The sequence below is a fragment of the Macaca thibetana genome, chromosome 2 (genome assembly GCF_024542745.1).
Source record: "Macaca thibetana thibetana isolate TM-01 chromosome 2, ASM2454274v1, whole genome shotgun sequence".
Classification (NCBI taxonomy): domain Eukaryota; kingdom Metazoa; phylum Chordata; class Mammalia; order Primates; family Cercopithecidae; genus Macaca; species Macaca thibetana.
In genome coordinates, this window is record NC_065579.1 from 82,592,759 (window position 1) to 82,613,296 (window position 20,538).

At 38.7% G+C, this 20,538-nt stretch overlaps 1 protein-coding gene across 3 annotated transcripts in view; it reads left to right on the forward strand.

The window, feature by feature from the left end:
• Positions 1 to 7,099, forward strand: part of KCNMB2 (potassium calcium-activated channel subfamily M regulatory beta subunit 2) — a 298,583-nt gene extending 291,484 nt beyond the window's left edge. For all 3 annotated transcript variants that reach the window (XM_050778304.1, XM_050778303.1, XM_050778302.1), the window contains exon 5: positions 5,322 to 7,099. In XM_050778304.1, the coding sequence (XP_050634261.1) occupies positions 5,322 to 5,606 (285 nt within the window). In that variant the 3' untranslated portion in view covers positions 5,607 to 7,099. The remainder of the gene's footprint in view (positions 1 to 5,321) is intronic.
• The last annotated feature ends 13,439 nt before the right edge of the window (positions 7,100 to 20,538 follow it).

The window sequence follows — 20,538 nt, forward strand, 5'->3', positions numbered from 1 at the left end:
CACAAGTCAGGAGCTTGTTATACTACTCATACATTCATCATCACCAAAGGACTTATCACCAAAAGACATATCAATAATAAAAGTAGATGATCACCAAAGGACTTATCAATAATAAAAGTAGATGACTGATTGACAAATAGTAGAACTTTAATTCTCAGGGACGGTTAATGGTCTAGTGACAGCTGGTTTATATGTGTGTTAAAAAAATGACAAGATGAGAAAGAGCTAAAAACACCAGGGGAGAGGACCTTTTCTCCACTGGTATCTGCCTGTTGCTCATATGTGTACCATTGGCCCTGAGGTCCCACGATCAATCGAGTATGAACCATGCCTCATCCATCCAGCCCACATGCATGTAATGAAAGTCCAATGACTTTCAACTTTAATTAGCAGCTCCTGTATTACAGTTCTGCCAGATGGTCTCAATGGTAGTTTATATGAAGAATCTTACCTAGTGACAGAATTATTGCCATTTGTCTGACAAATGTTTATTTAAAAATATATATTTTTAAGCTGAATCAGTTTACAAAAGCATAAGAAAAAGAAAAACTTCACTTTCAATGGAATGCCATTCTTACTGAGATCATTTCAATAACTTAGCACTGTTCACCACTGAAATTGCTACTATAAACTATCTTGGCACAGAAATATACAGATACCTGAAGCATTCATAATCTAAATTGGTTTGGTTTAAATTCAACCAGAAATAGTTTGTCTGTTATTTTTTAAATGCTTTGGTTCAAAAAACATTTCTAAAAACATTAAAGCAATGATCAGGGCATCTTCGAAGATGTCGATCTTCGAAGGACAAAAATTAAGGTATTCCCACACTGCCTTATACCCTTTTGATCCAGAGGCATTCAACTGGTAGGAAATTTGCTTCATGACAGTCAAAGTCCAGTTGTCATACTAAATTATAACTGACTGAAAAATTCTGCTTTCTTGGTGATACTTTCACCCCCTTAGTGCCTTGCTAGTACCAGGGAATTCTCTGCTCCACTCACCTATACAAATGTATTCACATTTATTCTTAGCTGGTTAAATTTTAAGGTGTCAACCAGACCTTGCTACAAGAACATCACATTAAACATGGTTTATGATAAATGCCAGCATGCTCATCCTTCATTCTTAACTAATCAAAGAACCTTCCTGCTGTTTATAGTCAAATAATTCAATGACTACAGCTCAGTAAAAAAAAAAAAAAAAAAAAAAAAAAAAAAAAAAAGCAAGGTGCCTGTGTGCTCACTGATAAAGTCCAGGGAAAGAGTAATTCAAATATATTTCATTAGCCAAAACTCTTTGTTTTTTAAATATTTTGTTTCTGGGAAATCTACTGGTCTACATTTTTCTGAAATTTCAGGCTTCTACCCCAAAACCTGTATCAATGTACCTCAAAGCTCACCTTATGTGTGTCTCTGCATATAGTCATGGAGGTTGTGCATTGCACAGAGGTTCTAATCACATTGTAAAAGTCATATATGTGAATATTTACAGTTACAATTTGTAAATTGGTAAATGACAGTAAGATGTGAGTTTTATAAATAAAATAAATTTATTAGGATAATTTTCCAACTGAAAATAATAATGTTTTGAAGAAGGAGCATAGTGTTTCAGCTCACACTAAAACACTCTATAGATAAGCAGTGATTCTGTCAGAAACTAATTTAATTCTGATAAATCAGATAAGTTAATCATTTGATTATATATATATATGTATCAAGGGGCAGGACAGTAAAAAGTCTATTGAGAGGTTCTTACCAATAGAGAAGAGAGTTAGCCAAAAACCCAAACATCTCCCAGAAAAGCGATTTAAATCACTTTTTCCAAACTTAAAAAAAAACCCTCATTATTATATCAGTTTTGTCATGGCACATTTATAAACAAAGGAATATAAGTCACAGAGATTTCCTCAGAGATAGCTTTTTAAATTAAAAATGTGTCCAACTATATAACATAAAATAAAAAGAAAAACTACAAGGAAGGTATTTAATTCCATCTGTATCTAGATAAGAAAGAGGAGAAAGGGAAGAGTGAACAGGAAGAGGAACAGAGAGAAAGATTTAAAGCCAGGTGGGGGTTGAGAGAAGGGCAAGGAAGGAAGAGATACAAAAAAAAAACAAAATGCAAAGATATAAGTGTGTATTAATTTGTTTTCACATTGCTATAAAGAACAACTGACACTGGATAATTTATAAAAGAAAAAGGTTTAGTTGACTCACAGTTCTGCATGTCTGGGGAGGCCTCAGGAAACTTACAATCATGATGGAAGGCAAAGGGGAAGCAAGGCATGTCTTCTCATACTGGCAGAAGAGAGAGAACAGGAGGGCGGGGGTGCTGCCAAACACTTTTAAACCATCACATCTCATGAGAACTCACTCATTATCATGAGAATAGCATGGGGAAACCACCTCCACGATCCAGTCACCTCCCACCAGGTGCCTCCCTGACACCTGGAAATTACGATTTGAGATGAAACTTGGGTGGAGACACAGAGCCAAACCATATCATTCTGCCCCTAGCTCTTCCCAAATCTCATGTCCTCTCTTCCCAAATCTCATGTCCTTTGTACATTTCAAAACCAATCATGCCTTCCCAACAGTCTCCCAAAGTCTCAAATCATTCCAGCATTAACTCAAAATTCCAAGTCCAAAGTCTCATCTGAGACAGGGCAAATCCCTTCCGCCTATGAGCCCGTAAAATCAAAACCAAGTTAGTTACTTCCAAGATACGATGGGGGTACAGTTGTTGGGTAAATAGACCCATTCTAAATGAGAGAAGTTGGCTAAAACAAAGGGACCACAGGCCCCATACAAGTCCAAAACCTAGCCAGGCAGTCATTAAATCTTAAAGTTCCAAAATAATCTCCTTTGACTCCATGTCTCACATTCAGGGCATGCTGATGCAAGAGGTGGGTTCCCAAGGCCTTGGGCAGCTTCACCCTGTGGTTTGGTTCTGCAGGGTACAGCCCCTGCAGTTGCTTTCCCAGGCTGACTCTGAGTGCCTGCGGCTTTTCTATGCACATGGTGCAAGCTGTCGGTGAATCTATCCTTCTGCGGTCTGAAGGACAGTGGCCCTCTTCTAACAGCTCCACTAGGCAGTGCCCCAGTGGGGATTCTGTGTGGGGACTCCAACCCCACATTTCCCTTTTGTACTGCCCTAGCAGAGGTTCTCCATGAGGGCTCCACTCCTACATCAGAATTCTGCCTGGACACCCAGGCATTTCTATATATCCTCTGAAATCTAGGTGGAAGTTCCAAAACCTTAACTCTTGTCTTTTGCACACCTGCAGTCCCAACAATACCTAGAAGCTGCCAAGGTTTGGGGTTTACACCCTCTGAAGCAATGGCCTGCACTGTACATTGACCCCTTATAGCCACAGCTGGAGCAGCTGGAAAACAGGGCACCAAGTTGCAAGGCAGCATAGAGTAGCAGGGCCCTAGGCCATTTTTCCCTCCCATGCCTCCAGGCCTGTGATGGGAAGGGCTGCTACAAAAATCTCTGACATACCTAGGGACATTTTCCCCATTGTGTTGGCTATTAACATTCAGCTCCTCATTACTTATGCCAATTTCTGCAGGAGGTTTGAATTTCTCCCCAGAAAATGGGTTTTTGTTTTCTACCAACATGGTCAGGGTGCACATTTTCCAAACTTTTATGCTTTTAAACATAAGCTCCAATTTCAAATCATCTATTTGTGAATGCATATAACTGCACATTTCAGGAAAAGCCAGGTCACCTCTTGAATGCTTTGCTGGTTAGAAATTTCTTCTGTCAGATATCCTAATTCATCTCTCTCAAGTTCAAAGTTCCACAGATTTCTATGACAGGGGCAAAATGCTGCTAATCTCTTTGCTAAAGCATGGCAAGCACAACCTTTGCTCCAGTTCCCAGTAAGTTTCTCATCTCCATCTGAGACTACCTCAGTCTGGACTTCTTTGTTCATATCACTATCAGCATTTTGGTCAAAACCATTCAACAAATCTCTAGGAAGTTCCAAATTTTCCCTCATCTTCCTATCTTCTTCTGAGTCCTCCAAACTGTTCCAACCTCTGTCTGTTACCCAGTTCCAAAGTTGCTTCCACATTTTCAAGTTATCTTTATAGCAATACCCCACTGGCCTAGTACCAATTCTCTGTATTAGCCTATTTTCACACTGCTATAAAGATATTACCTGAGACTGGGTAATTTATAAATGAAAAAGGTTTAATTAACTCACAGTTCCACATGGCTGGGAAGGCCTCAGGGAACTTACAATCATGGCAGAAAATGAAGGAGAAGCAAGGCACATCTTCTCATGGTGGCAAGCAAGAGAGAGAACATGAGGGAAGAACTGCCAGACAGTTTTAAACCATCTAATCTCATGAGAACTTACTCACTATCATAAGAACAGCGTGGGGGAAACTGCCTCCATGATCCAATCACCTCCCAGCAGGTCTCTCTCCTGACACATGGGATTACAATTCAAGTGAGATTTGGGAGGGGACACGGAACCAAACCATATCAAAGTGCGTAGAAATAAAGAGAGGAGAGACATGTAAAAGAGGTAGCCAAAGAAAAGAGAGGTGAAAAGATCAAAAGAAAGGTAGCGTAAGTTCTCAGGTGAGTGGTGATTAAAGAACTGTTTTATTCTTCCTTGGCTTATAGGAAAAGCTGTTTTATTTTTCCTTGGCTTATAGGAAAAGCTACTTTGGCATGCTAAATGGGTCTGACCCACTCATCTCAGCTTTTTAACTATTCAATATTCCTACACATTACAGATTTCTTTTTCGTAATTCAACAGAAGTGTGGCTGTTTTTTTTTATGACAGTTGCAAGGTAACCAAATAAAATGAAACCAAGAAAAAACAATAAGAGTAAACTACTTTCCCCGAGAGAACTTTTATGTTATGTGGACAGATGTGGACAGACAAAATGATGGCAGAGTTGACATTCTGATTCCAAAGAGAAGTATGTTCAATAGAAAATAATTAAAACCGATCATACCTAGCTATGGCAAAAAGAATCCTGGGAATCATTTAATTTATTTTATGTACGCAACATGGAATGATTAAATCAAGCTAATTAACATATCTATCATTTTATTTCAATCAATAAATAGTATATGGGTGAGCAATCAAGGGACATCTTGGTCAGATACCTTAAAACATTGTTTTAATCAATGTGTTATTTATTAGGATTTCCCAAGGCACCAGTTTGAATATGAAAAGAATAATCACCATGGTTGTTTCACAGATCACTAATTTGAACACAATACTCCAACCCCGCCTAGAGTCTGAAACACACAGAATATCTTCTAGTAACAGTTTATCTTATTCTCCACAGTGCTCCTATATACCTAAGTGTGGAAAAAATTTTGAAGAATCCATGTCCCTGGTGAATGTTGTCATGGAAAACTTCAGGAAGTATCAACACTTTTCCTGCTATTCTGACCCAGAAGGAAACCAGAAGAGCGTTATCCTAACCAAACTCTACAGTTCCAACGTGCTGTTTCATTCACTCTTCTGGCCAACCTGTATGATGGCTGGAGGTGTGGCAATTGTTGCCATGGTGAAACTTACACAGTACCTCTCCCTACTCTGTGAGAGGATCCAACGGATCAATAGATAAATGCAAAAGTGGATAAAATAATTTCTTTTAAAGCTCAAATACTGTTTTCTTCCATTCTTCACCAAAGAACCTTAAGTTTGTAATGTGCAGTCTGTTATGAGTTCCCTAATATATTCTTATATGTAGAGCAATAATGCAAAAGCTGTTCTATATGCAAACATAATGTCTTTATTATTCAAGAGAATAAATAACTGTTTTGTGTTGGTTGGTGGTTTTCATAATCTCATTTCTGTACTGGAACTAGTACTTTCTTCTCTCATTCTGCCAAAATAGGGCTCAGTTATTCATTTGCCAAGCTTTGTGGAGGAATGTAGGTGACATCAATGTGAAAAAGTCTGTGTTCTGAGTTGTCAGATCTCTTGAAGACAATATTTTTCATCACTCATTGTTTACTAAAGCTACAGCCAAAAATATTTTTCTTTTCTTATTCTAAACTGAGCCCTATAGCAAGAGAAAGGACCAGACTTCCTAATTAAAGGAAGTTAGGTACTTTCCTTGTATTTTTTACCATATCACTGTAAAGAAGAGGGGAAACCCAGCCAGCTACTTTTTTTCATCACTTTTTATTCATAACTTCAGATTTTTAAAACTGATTTCCAAAATACAAGCTGTTTTCATTAGCCAATTCTATAATATCTTCCTGTGATTTATGTAGAAAATGAACAGACCCCTTTTCCATTTAAGACCCTTCTACTGTGTGAAGAGATGATACCTACAAGGAGTATCATTACCTAGGAGTTGACTGAATGTTGGTAGGTGCTCCATTACAATCCAGAAAAGCCTGTGTTACTGATAGTTTGTGGAAATCTTTATTTCATTTCAATTTACCTGTTAGATGATAAAATTAAGATGCTACTTGCTGGTAAAAATTGGTGGACTCGTTTCAATGGGTAAATCTGTTGTAGCAAATTAATGTGTTGGAATATTGCTCTTTGGGAATTTGTGTTTAATTTAATGAATGTGTAGTATCTCCTTCTGACAAGTGTTCCCTATTGGAATTTTAAAGCTATGTGCACAGAATACTAGTCTCTTCTACATGTTTTATTTTTCTATTTACAACTCCCTTTTTTGTTGTTATATTTTATACACAGAATAGATCTTTTTTCTAACACATATTTGAACTGAATAACAGACTTAAAGAAAGCCTTTGTTCACATTACTATTTACTTATTGTGTTTGGGGGAAAATATGAGGGATTGATTTTAAATAAAAAGCATTCCATCTTTCATTTAATATCAATATCAAAAGAAGAAGACAAACATCTATCTTTCTCATCTATATTTAAGTACCTTTTTGTAATGTAGTATCAAAGTATTTTAGGTATTGCAAAATTTTACAAATCATTTGTGGAATGAATGGTAAAACTAATCTGATGAAGTGGAAAATTATTCTGCAATATTGTAATTCATAGTTTGACTTTTCATAAGCAAATAAATCCTTAGGATGTAATCAGGACTTCAAATGTGTAATTAAATTTTCTTTTAAAAAATCTATTAAATTGCAAGATTTGAATACTTCTTGCATTCTGAGCTGACCAGCCCATGTTAGTCCAAAAATTTGTATTTCACTACCTTTAAAAATATTTTGAGTGATGACAAAGAAAGTTTCTTTTTTTTAACACCCAAACACATACACATAATGTTGTGACCATTTGAAAAATAGGATGAAAAATTCTTTTATTTCTACTCTACTTTAAAACATATAATTCTGAAGATACTAAAGAATTACTTGAGACTATAGAGCTGAAAATGTGCAGTCTTTAATGTTTTTTAGGCTTCCCTTCAAGTGATCCAAGGGTGAAATATATGTGAGTGAAATTATCAGATGGGTTATTTTATTTTTACTTAACTCTGAATTTTTATTAAAAATTCCCAAATAATGTTTAAGATAACAATGTACAAATTTTTAAATAATGACACCAAAAAGATTAACTGATGCCTTCTAGAATCCCAATACAGCAACAGCCCCTTCAAGAAATTTAGATATATACACAATTAATGCTCATTATTAAAAGAGAAAGATCTGGGACTAATGATGTTTTAAATGCTTTGCACATGTTAACTAATTCAATCATTTAACAACTCTATTGGAGGAGGTATTATTATTATCTCATCCTACAGATGAGAATGTTGAAGCTAAGAGATGTTAAAGAATTTCCCCAAGGCTATACACATACTAAGATGGTGAAGATGTAAGAAAATAGTCTGTAACTTCCCTGCTATGGTGACCATTTCCATGACTTTGGCATCTTTTAGATAACACTGGGGGAATCTGAGGCTTTGAAAAAATTATAGGAGTGAAGAAAAAGCATTGAACTGGAAGTCAAAGACTTCACTGGAGATATGGTGACCAGATGACTTTAAAGTTCTCAATTAGTCTTTTGACTCCTTTGACTGTAAAATTAGGAGATGAGGTCAGCTGATCATCAAGGTACCTTTTAACACAAACATTCCATCCTAGGTATGTGGAAGGAGGAATGAATACCATTTGCTAACCTTTGGAGCACAGGTCTGATCCTCAAACAGAATCTGTGTATATTAATCTATGGATTAAAAAACAGCTTTTCTATTGATATTGCTAGTAAGTCTTTCATTTTTAAGTCCTAAAGCTGTATTTCCGTCTGCTAGAAGCAGAGCTCTGATCTCCATATTATTCATCAAGAATGACTTCCCTAAATGGTATAAACGTTTACACTTTCAAATCACTTTCATTATCCAATTGGCACATCCCATCTAAAACTTTATTGATTTCAGAGTCTCTGAGTTGCAATTGTATTAAAATCCAGAAATGGTAAATGTACCAATGATTGCTTGGAAATAGCTATAATAAAATACATGATTCTGTAGAAAGCTACTGGCAAAACACTAGCTGATGGTAATGACAGTGTAGGCAATCATAAAATACCTCTTCTGTAGACCACGTGACATTTAGAGTTCCAGCAGGCTACCCTTTCCCATTGCTGTGAATGACCATGCTGACCATGCTGTGAATGCATGGCATTTATAAAGCAAATATTATTTTCAGGATGTCAAGCCATAAATTTCTTACCACATTTCTGTGGGTGAAACAACACTGTAATCATTCCACTGGCATTAAAAGTGAGGCCAGCAGGATAGCAAAAACAATATGAGTAATTCACTCAAGTGAGTTAAAACAATAATTTTAAAGCAAAGGTTTGTTATAATACAAGCATAGTTAAATTTCCTCTCTCCTCCACCAAAACACTGAAATGAACAATGTTTAAGTAAGTAAGGTGGTTCTCATTGTCCGTATAAGGAAGAAGGTATGATTAAAGGGTGGACACTGTTCCTTCTCTTCTTAACTTCTGCTCTTTTCTCTCTCCCTTGTAAAATAATTTAGTAAGAACAGTCACAGTTCTACAATAACCACTTCGATGTGTGGATCATGTAGGAAAGTAAACTCAAGAAAGAGTTTCAGGACTCCCCCGAAAAGTTTGCCAGCACGATAAGCACAGCAGAACTGAAGAAATAACTTCTATGTTAAATCTGTCCCACCTTTTCATATTTGAAATAACTGTAAGAAATAATACAAAGTATACAACACTGCCTTATATTTTAAGAATACCTTTGTAATCTACTAGAAGGCTCAACAAATACACATGAAAAAAAATAGAGAACAATTAGGTATCTAATCCTCATGGGTGGGGATAATATTTACAAAGTATTGATATGGGGCTTAAATGGCTTATGTATGTCAATATCAAGCATTGTATACAGCATATAATAGACATACTAGTAATAATAGTAATTATAATTAATAATAAAGGTACAAGCGGTATTAGTATATCCACTAGTAGTATATAGTCTCTTGGAGCTAGAATAGCTCTAAAATGTCATTTTGCCCAAAACACACATCAATAAATTCCTTCCACAAGATTTTAAGCAGGAATCATCTAGCAATATAAATGGTTACTACCTGAATCCTGCCAGTGATGGGATAGGTCACCACTTAATGCTAAAATGTTTTCCTCCTAACAAGTTGAAATCTGTCTCCCTATAATATCTACCAACCAAATCCACACAATAAAATCAATACTCCTGCACTGACTTATTTTATTAGCGTTATTTTATTGAAATGAAGGAGGGGATGGGGAAGAGCAATTTCCATTTGTCTCAAACATAAGACCAAGAAAAGTAACCCATTCAGACAGAATTGTGACATAAAGGGAATTTATGAAGGTAGTACAAAGGGCATCCATTTTAAAAGTTAAGAATGTACCCATTAGAACCTAAATATTCATGTATGAGTTAAACTGATGAACTAGCTAACTCCTTCTGATGTCTATATTAGTTTTAATCCTGCACCATCTCTTAAGTATGATTTGGCCTTCTGAAAAGTAACACTGCTGAAACTCTACAATATGTTCTAATTCAATTTGGTAACAACCAGATTCATATTACTTGAGAGCACAGCTATGCTCCTAACCAAATATTACTACAATTGCCGTGGTTTTGTCTCGGCTAAGGTACTATGAATTCTGCACTGCAGTGCCAAAGTATTGGAAGAAAATGTCAGTCTGTGAATTCCAGTTGTGACTTTGTGATAAGTGTCTCATTTAGGTGGAAAAAGAAGTCATTCTCTCAAACAATATAATCACTTAGGGTTTCCAGAACTGTTTTTTTAACCTTAAAACAAATTTAAGCCCCAAGCCCTTGCAAGTTGTAGTATAACTTGTTACCAACATAGTATATGAAGAGACCACAGAGAAAGCTTCAAAGTCCTCTATACCCTCTACACAACTTCACCAACTAGTATATAGCATTACTAAAAATTTGTTTAGGTAGCAGACAAAACTTACCTTCATAAAATCCTCTCACTCTCTCGCTCTCTCCGCCTCAGTGTTTTTCCTTCTTTTGATCACACCTTTAATCACATACCAGCAAAGATAATCTCCAGCAACTACATGTTCACAAAATCCCTATTTCTATAGTTACAGAAGGAGAAAACCCCAGTATTAATATCAGTCCTTGCAAAAGCCAGATCCCTTTGTATCTCTTGTCCACTACGGGGCCTACCAGTATGGCTCAGAGGATAGTAAAGTCTTTTGGGCCAGACTTATCGCATGGCATTACATGCCCACTTCTCTAATGATGGAGGTAGGGCATGTGATTAGCTGCCACACTAAGTGGAAGTCAGATAATTCCTCAAAGGTCAACTGGTGTATGTAAAGAACAGAAGAAGGGATGCTGGGCAAGTAAGAACAACAGATGTCCACTACAGGAAATGTGGGGGAAAAAAAAAAAACTTACACCAGATTCTTGTCCTAAAATCTTCTGCCAGATTTTGGTTGAAGGTCCCACATGTATGGGAAGGAAAGCAAGTATTACTGAAAGCGTAAAAGAGCAAAAGAACCAGTGCTCAAAATTTACTTTGCAATTTTTCCATGCATGAGTCACTCAGTAATCTCATACAATGTAAATGGGGAAAAAGCATTTCTGATTTTCACTAAGTGAAAGATGCAGGAATATTTTTATTTTAGCAGAAGACAAGAAGTTCCCTTAGAAAAAGATAGTGGGGGGCAACTGATATAATAATAAGAGTTTACAGGAAATGAAAACTATTTAAGAGAAAGGAAAGGAGTGATAATATATTAGGAAAGATTCAGAACTTTAAAACTCTAATTTAAGCAACCATTGCTATTCACCAGATGCTAAGGAATTTCTCTGCATTTTTCTTAAGGCTGTTGTCCCTTGGGTTGAGTAATACCTATTTGGTCTAGCAATTGCCCTGTTACCTGCTTATTTTGGAGTAAATCAACTTTAAGGAGCACAAAGAAGATGAAGGAATGAATTATCTTTCTCCCTACCTCTTAGTTTTTTTCCAACATCATAACATTTAAGAAAGTGAGTCCTCCTTGGACCATCTAGTGATATTTCTTATCCCAGATAAACCAACAGAAAGCATTACTCACCAGCTGGAACCCCACCTACTATTTGCAACACTGGTTATTTCAGCACCTCATCATCCATATGATAACCTCATGTGAGGTCTGCCCAAACCTATCAGCCTCTTCTAGTTGGACAATCATCACATTTCAACCTTTTTACTTGCTGCATTAAAATTCTAACAGTTTCCACCAGGCAGCTGCAAACCCTGACACTTAGTTCCTTCTCATGGTGAGCAAATAAAATAGGACCTCTTTGTGCCTTCTGGAGCATGACAGAAGTATCATTTCAGAACAATTGACAGTGTCTGTCTCTAACCAAAAGCATTCAGCTGCTGTAGCTAACATCTAGCAATACTGAGAAGAAAACAGGGAGTTCAGACTGGTGACTGATGTAAAATAGGTCCCTTCCTTTCCAACAGTTGTGACAGATGCAGAATTTGGTGCCAATTCTACATTTAGGTCCATCTCCAGAAAGTCATAATCAGCTGTGAAGTCTCGGCATTCCTAGAAAAAGTGAATGCTCTAAATACAGCTCAGGTATATGCCAACAGAAATTCCAGGAGCCAGATCTAGGCTGGCCAGTCGGGGCCCCTTGTTACTGATTCGTTTTGTGCTAACACTAACAGAGGCTTTCCCTTTTCCAATTCTCGATTTATTTGAAGATGTCACACTATCTGGCTGAATACATAACCCTTTGAATGCTAACAATCCTCAAGTTCACCTGGCAAACATCCAAAACTGTTTAGAAGCTTTCACTTGGTATGTCTGAGAAGCCACATGTCCAAATTATCCAACGTGAAAATACACAACTGTCTCCTCTCTTAAGAAGGAAGTCTTTTAATAGTTGAGTAGCTCAGAAACTCCTGGCGTTAACCATCAAACTTGATTTGCAAAAATCCCAGGGAGAACTGGAACAAAGGAACTCTGGAAGACCAGGGAAAGCCAGCAATTTAATTTACCTCTGATATCACTGTAGTCCAAGATCCCCGAAAAGCAGCCACTGGAAAATTAAAAGCTATCTTCATGTGGTCATTCTTGCCATTTTCATTTCTGTTTTATGGGAAGCAGTAAGTCAAACCCAGCCCAAACTCTTGCGTTTGCAAGAATCAAAGCAAGCTAAAAGGAGGAGATTTCTCATTCAACAAGGGACTGCAGACCAGCCTTTATTAAGGAAGACTTACACTCCTAAGAAAAACTACTAACGTTTTGCTGCTGCAGATGACTTGGATTGTGCAGGGAACTGGCCCTTCAAGTCTGTTTCCCACTGTCACCTTATACCTCAGCCATTCCAGTCAAAGGCCATTCCCAATGTTCCAAATTTTTCACACCTCTGGGCTTTTGCACTTACTGTTTCCTCTGCTTCAGCCTTCTCTGATCTCCCTTCTCTCCACTTGGCTAAATCACACTCATCCTTTAAGGTTTAGCTCGAACCTCATTTGCACCAAGAGGTGATTCCTAACCTCCTGTGTCCCAGGCTAGTTGCCTATCTTCTATGTTTCACAAACACCGTGTTGCAGTGCCTCCAAACTCTTTGTGTACACTCTTAAAAATAATAATAATTATATATCCTGCTGTATTCGTCTGTTCTCACGCTGCTAATAAAGGCATACTCAAGGCTGGGTAATTTATGAAGGAAAGAGATTTAATTGACTCAGTTCCAAATGGCTAGGGAGGCCTCACAATCACGGCAGAAAATGAAGGAAGAGCAAAGGGCCATTTTACATAGCGACAGGCAAGAGAGTTTGTACAGGAGAACTCTCATTTACAAAAACATCAGATCTCGTGAGACTTACTACCTCGAGAACAGTATGAGGAAAACCACCCCCACGATTCAATTATCTCCACCTGGCCCCACTCTTGACACGTGTGGATTATAACAATTCAAGGTGAGATTTGGGTGGGGATATATAATTATTATTTTTTTAAGAAAGTGCACTAAGAGTTTGGAGATCAAGTAGAAAGATGCACACAGCATGTTTCACAACAATAAAAGATTCTTAAGAAAACTTTCATCTCTCCTATAGTTTTTCCTAGGACTGCCCCAGCCTTAGCTCTGCCAAATAGAATCTCACAACTAAGGTCAGTTTCAGGAAGATTTAACAGCATCCAGATCAGAGGCATGGGGATGAGTCATCAAGAGACTAATGTGGGTTTTTATCACTTGCTCCCAGTTCCTTTCAGGGAGCAACCTCTGAGGAGGATTCCCACCCACTGCCCCAAGTGGTGAAAGAAGGGATTTGGTCCCAGTATTGGATCTCATCTGGCATGTCTGAAATCCCAGAAACTATTAACATAGAGGCATGAGGCTAAGCAAGGACGTGTCTGAGTTTAGAAAATTCAGAGTCACCCAAAAAGAAAACAAGAGGTCCAGGGAGAGATGCAGATGAGCAATAGAGAATGAATATATACATTTGAGCCAGGGTTGTTAACAACAAGGCTATATGCAAGAGTGCCAGAGATTGAACCCAAGTTCCTCTGTTTTTTCCCCAGAAAAGAGTCAAGAACTGGGCTCTGGTTAAACACACACTCTAAGTATGTTCACACTTTTATGCAAGGATTATCCAGCATTTATTTTAACTTCAGATTAAGGGCATAAACATGAGCTATCAATTCAGAAAGTGAAAATATTATTTATCCTTTACTTTCTAATTTCTCCAATTTCTAACAAACTGAAAAAAGTAAGAAGAAAATTACCTGATATATGGCTAAATGTTATTATACTGGAAACATCTTTACTCTCCTAAAAAGAAAGAAGGACTATAGATGACCAACATTTTCTGCATATGATGAAACACTTTCTGCTCTCACAAAAATAATTTGATTACTCAGAAAGTCTGATGTGGTGGGAAAAGGGCCATAGTGTTTCAGAAGTCTACATAAAACACACACACACACACACATACACACACACTCTGGAAGAAATGACTTATTCATGTTTTTCGCTAGGCAGGACACATCTACATCCTGAATGAGTTGCAGCTGCTCTGTTCTACACACTTTGAAGAGGGTGAAGGTAGGGGATAGAGGTTTCAGAAACTGTCCCTTCTTATAAATAAGTCATGATTGATTACTATCATAATTAAAATATAGAATAAGAAAACTCTGATGTTCAAAGAAAAGGATCAAGATAGTGATGTTTTTCTGCCTAAAAGGAAATCAGTCATAGGTTCGGACATCAGTATAATTGACTGGAAATTAAATAAAATAGCAAGAAGCTAAAAACACACCAGAAGTGCCATACCACAATCTGGGACCATTTTTCCCACCAGCTTAACATAAGCTTCAAGAGTTGGGAAAGCGAATTGCCAGCCACAGCAGAACATTACAAGCCCCTTTCTGCTCTCTGTGGGTTCGAGCTGCTCCGTTAGTCTGTTCAGCTGGGTTCTGGCATTGACGGCCCAGGGACGGAACGAGGGCCTGACTCACTTATATGTATTTGACATTGTCAGGATTTTTTCTTCAAATAAATAAAATATGTCACAAGTCATGTAAGTGTTTAAATGTCACAATTTGTCACATAACAAGGCCTCTTCTGTAACATTTTTTCAAATGTCAGTGTCATTTCCTGGGCAAATAACAGAGGGAAGCAGGTTTCCCAACATCCTGGCCAAAACTGGTTGAGTTCCTAGGTGGCTCCGTGTCAGGGTCCTTTCCTGACATGACTTATGGTACTATTTGGAGAGTGCTTTCCTCATGTCATAAAAGGTGGACAAGAAAAACCTCAGAAAGATTTGCTGTAGGCATTCAGGATGTCCACTGAATAAACGTCAATTATTACAGCCTAAAACTTAATCCTATAGAGTAAGGGTGGATGTTTGGCACATGGTCAAAAATAATGAAAAAGGAGACAACCATGGTGACAGGTGATGTAGAAACAAATGGACCAAGCAAAATGCCCCAGTATTAGCTGAGCCTCTGGGAATTCACCTGCAAAGAAAGCACTCCCCTGAAAAGTGGGATTCAGTGTCATCTATGCCCAGGTGCAATCATTGACTTAAGGGTATGTCCAGTTATCAGTAAATAAGTATAAATTACAGAAAAGAATATTACACATCATGTTATGGCATATGCCAGGTTTCTACAATACAATACAGATATATATATATATATGAAAAATACAACACCTTGTCTTAAAAAGAAACTTTCCTAGAGAATACCTAAATCACTCAACACAGGCATGCAAATATATTTTGAGATGTCACCAGTGTGGTGGGATGGGGAGGGCATTGGACTTGGAGCCAGTGGATCCAGTCTTTGTCTCAGCTCTTTCCCATCTCCAGCTAAGGAAGTAAGTTTCCTAACCTCTCTCATGTCTCAGCTTTCTCCCTTACAAGATGATGATGAAAATAATGTCTTTCACCCTCATCGTAGATGATTATTATGAAAATTGAATGAGATAATGTGCTTGAAAATATGGACTGTCCACAGCAGGTTTTTTGCCTTTTGGAGTTTTCAAGGAACTCCATTCATGCCCAGGGCTTTAATACCTTCAAATATCAAGTGACATCCCCAAATTTGTACCACCAGTTGTTGCCTCCTCCCTAAATCTCAGAGCTCTATTTTCATCTGCCTCTGGACATCTCTACTTGGATAGCCTTCAGGCACTTACAACTTAGTATGTCCAACTGAAATAGTCCTTTTTCTAAACACACACTCTCTCACACACCCCAATCCCTGACCCCAACATATTCCCACCACAGTTAAAGTCACTACCCTCCGCCCAAATCCTCAGATTCACCCTACATATCTCAATTTCCTTCAAGTAGGCACCTAACCACACCCAGTCACCACGTGCAAAGCAGCTTCACTGTGCGCTGGTTATCAAATTGTCTGAATCCAGTGATACAGAACCCTCACATATAATAAGTTACTTACAAAGAGGCAGCAAGGGACAACAGGAGGCTAAGATTCATTGTAAGCTGGCCCCCCAAGGCTCAGGGCAAGTGGAGTCATGATCGCACATGCCCACTGGCGCCAAAGCTGAGGAACTCCAGAAAGCAGCCCACCCTAGATTTTATACCTTGGGGTCATGTGATTTGCTAGGCTGAAGCATTGAAAGACATCCAGTTTCTAGGAGAGACTAGAAGAGAGACTGAGCTGTTCCAGCCAGTCCCTCCTTATCTCAGGATGTTGCATTCTCAGCACATCCTATAGTTATTCTTGAGAACTACAAGTGACAAAGATGGAGAACTGAGTCAGTCCAAGGCCATCCACAAAAGTGCCCTGCACCATGTAGCACTGATCCTATGTCCTAAGGGCCTGTCAGGTCAGCCCCTTCTTTTCTATATAGACTGTTGTTCTCCTAGTTGCTGTAGCCTCAAACCACTCATCCTACCTGCAATCTCTCCACTGTCCCTTATTCCAATTCATCCTCTACATTGTCACCAGAATGAACTTTTGTAAATATATATCTGATCATATCAAACCCTGAGCAAAACCATGCTGTGACTTCCCATTGCTTTGCGATTTTGTTTGAAGATCTACACGAACTTCATGCATTCATCCCACGTTACATGTTTGATTTCATCTCCCTACCCCTTCCCCATACCCCCACTCCCCAGACGGCTCTGTTCTAGTCACACTGGACTTTCTTCAAACACAGATGACTTTCTCAGCCTCTTTGCCTATCCTGCCCCCTAGTGTCCGTAAAGGGATTGGTGAGAGCACACGCTCAGGGGTCCAAAGGCTGGGTTCAAATCTACCCTGGGTGTGTTACTTCTTTTGGTTTGGATTCACGCACAACTTTGGATTCACCCAGAAGCAGACTGAGACAAGGATTCAAGGGCTAGCAGTTGATTTGAGAAGCTTGGAAAATACCAGCAGGGGAATAGGGAAATGAGAAAGGGAAAAAACTTTGGAACATTATCATGCCAGCTACCTCTATGACGGCTGACATTTTATCCCGCAGGGAAACTGTGCAATAGCAAAGAACTTTTGCCCCAGAGCTATCCCACCTAAGAGTTAGCCACCTGAGAGGCAACGTTCCTCAGTTACTAATACACCAGTTCCTGTCAGCCACTGGTTGAGGGTGAAACTAGTGGATGGAGGTGGGGGATTGGAATATGGGCCTCTGCCATATTCGTAAACCTCTCTATGTCTCAGTTCTCCCACTCCAAAAGCTGTCATAACACTAGTACCTACCTTTTAGAGTTATCGTGAGGATTACATGAGCTAATATATGTAAAGTACTAATGACAGTGCCAAGAACTTAGTAATCACTACATAAATTTTAGTTGTTGCTGTTAGTATTAATCTCTTACTGTGACCTAGTCTGTCACATTAAACATCTGCTGGCAGGAAAATACTCTCCTAGCTCCAAATGCATGTTCCTATCCTGGCATTTCCCACCTTACTTTTGATCATATTTGTAGGTGTCTTTCTTTTCTACTAGATAGTGTTCCGAGAGAAAGCTTTGTCAAATTCTATGCCTAGCACAAAGTAGACACTCACTAAGTGTTTGTAGAACTGAGTTGAACTAAGTTGTCTTTCAATAATACTTGTTTTTATTTTGTGCCAAAGAAAACAAGAACGCAGGAAAGAGTTATAGCCAGAAAAAGCACCAAAGAAAACAGAAAGGGAGTATTCACTCAACATGCATTAATAGTAAGGGCTCAGTTAATATTTGTTGAATGAATTTAAATGTGAATATAAATTGAGCCCCTCTGTGTATCAGGCATTATGCTAGGCACTTAGACTACAACAATGATTATATCAAGGTCCCTGACTATGAGAAGATGAGAGAGGATACACAGACTAACAAATGAAAGGAATAGACATCGCTGAGTTAAAGAGAAGTTGGGAAAAGACAAGGACAGCCAAGGATAGTCATTGGTTTGGGTCAGTGCTCATGAGCTACTATGTGTTATACAGTCATGACCAAAACTGGACTGGACTCTGAAGCTTCAGGAACTTTCCTGGCATCCTGATGGCACAGGTTTCCTTCTCAGGTACTGAGTATTTCTAATTCCATGGGGTCAGCTCAGCACATCAGCAAATACCACCAGTTCAAGTCCAGACGTGCCCCTTTGTTGACTTTCACTTAAATCACATGACCATAAATTCAGTCTGGTCACATCATACAAAAGAATAAAAAATATCTTGAAAAGATGTGTTTTCTCAAAACTCTTCATGCTCTGATACAGAATATTTGCAAGAGATTTATTAAGTAAAAGAAGCAAGGGAGAAGCCAGTATGTAATTCTGGCTTCAAGTACATAGGAAGATTGTGGATGCCACTCAGCCTCTTTCCCTAGCCATTCCCCGTCACCCAATGGGCTCATAAAAATGTGGTCATTGAGGCAGAGATTAAATTTATGCGTAGGTTCAGTAATATAAATTCCAAGCTACAGCCACCAATGAATGCCCAATCTGCCAGCATCAGAGAACAACACTGAGTCTCTGACATGACACCATTCATAGGGTGATCAATTTGGTTGCAGGTTGATTACCCTGGACCACTTCCATCATCATTAGGGGCAGAAATTTGTTCTTACTGGAATAGAAACTTACCCTGGATAGGAATTTGCCTTTACTGCACAAAATAATTCTGCTGAAAATGCCGTCTTTTGACTTACAGAATGTCTTATCCCTAGTATTCTACTCTCCAGCATTGCTTCTGGTTAAGAACTCACTTTACAGCAAATGTAGTGCAGCAATGGCCCCGGGCTCACGGAATTCACTAGTCCTATCATGTTCCCCACCATTCTGACCAGCTGGTTTGACAGAGCGGTGGAATGGCCTTCTGAAGACTCAGTTACCACACCAGTTGGTTGGCAAAGCCTTGCAGGGCTGGGGCAATGTTCTCCAGAAAGTTGATTATGCTCTGAATCTGCATCCAATATGTGGTGCTGTTTCTCTGATAGCCAGAATTCAAAAGTCCAGGAATTAAGGGGTAGAAATGGGAGTGGCATCACTCAAAGTTAGCCCTAATCATTCACTAGCAAAAAGTTTGCTTTTCATCTCATGACTTCCCATCCCCAGCAGACCTCTGCCCTGCTGGTCCAAAGGTCTTAGTCTCAAAGAGACTACAATGCTTCACTACACTGTATGATTTCACTACACTGTCAGTTAAGACTGGCACTCAGCCACTTACTACTCATGGCCCTGAATCAACAGGCAAAGAGGGATTTACTGTACTAGCTGGCGAGATTGATGTTAATTACCAAGGGAAAAAAAAACGGATTGCTATTACACAATGAGTGTACAGAACAGTATGTGTTGGAATACAGGCGATCCCTTATGGCCGCAGTCTCCAACCTTTTTGGCACCAGGGACCAGTTTCATAGAAGACAATTTTTCCACAAACTGGTGGAAGGGGGAGGCGGTTTCAGGATAATACTGTTTCACCTCGGATCATCAGGCATTAGTTAGATACTTATAAGGAGTGTGCAACCCAGGTCCGTCGCATGTGCAGTTCACAATAGGGTTTGCGCACCTTTGAGAATCTACTGCCACTGCTGATCTGACAGAAGGCAGAGCTCAGGCGGTTATTCTCCTCACCTGCCACTCACCTCCTGCTGTGCAGCCCAGTTTGGTCCATGACCTGTGGATTGGGGAGCCCTGCCTTATGGCATCTCTTAGTATGGCCATGCCCATTGCCTTAAATCAGTGAAAAACTACAACAGCCCATTTCAGGCAGGATAATGGCCCAGATCCTTCAGGAATGAGATTTGGGTCTCCCCACCAGGCAAAGAGCCAACATAAACTTAGGTGCTTGCTGAGGGCAAAATGGCAATGGAATGTGTAATGTGTAGTGGAAGAAGGTAGCAACAAATACCAGTTATGATCATATGACCAGTTGTAGAAATGAGAACTGTGATAGTTATGAGTAATGTTTTCTCATTTTGTTGTGAATATATTTGCATATATTTTAACCAAATATATTTGTTTTCTTCCCGCTCTTATTCTCTTATTATCTAATATAAGATGTATTAATCACAGTTAACTTTACCTCAGTATACTTAAGTTGCAAGATATTAAGAATAAGAGTGAACATCACCCAAGGATTTGTGAAATAATTAGCATT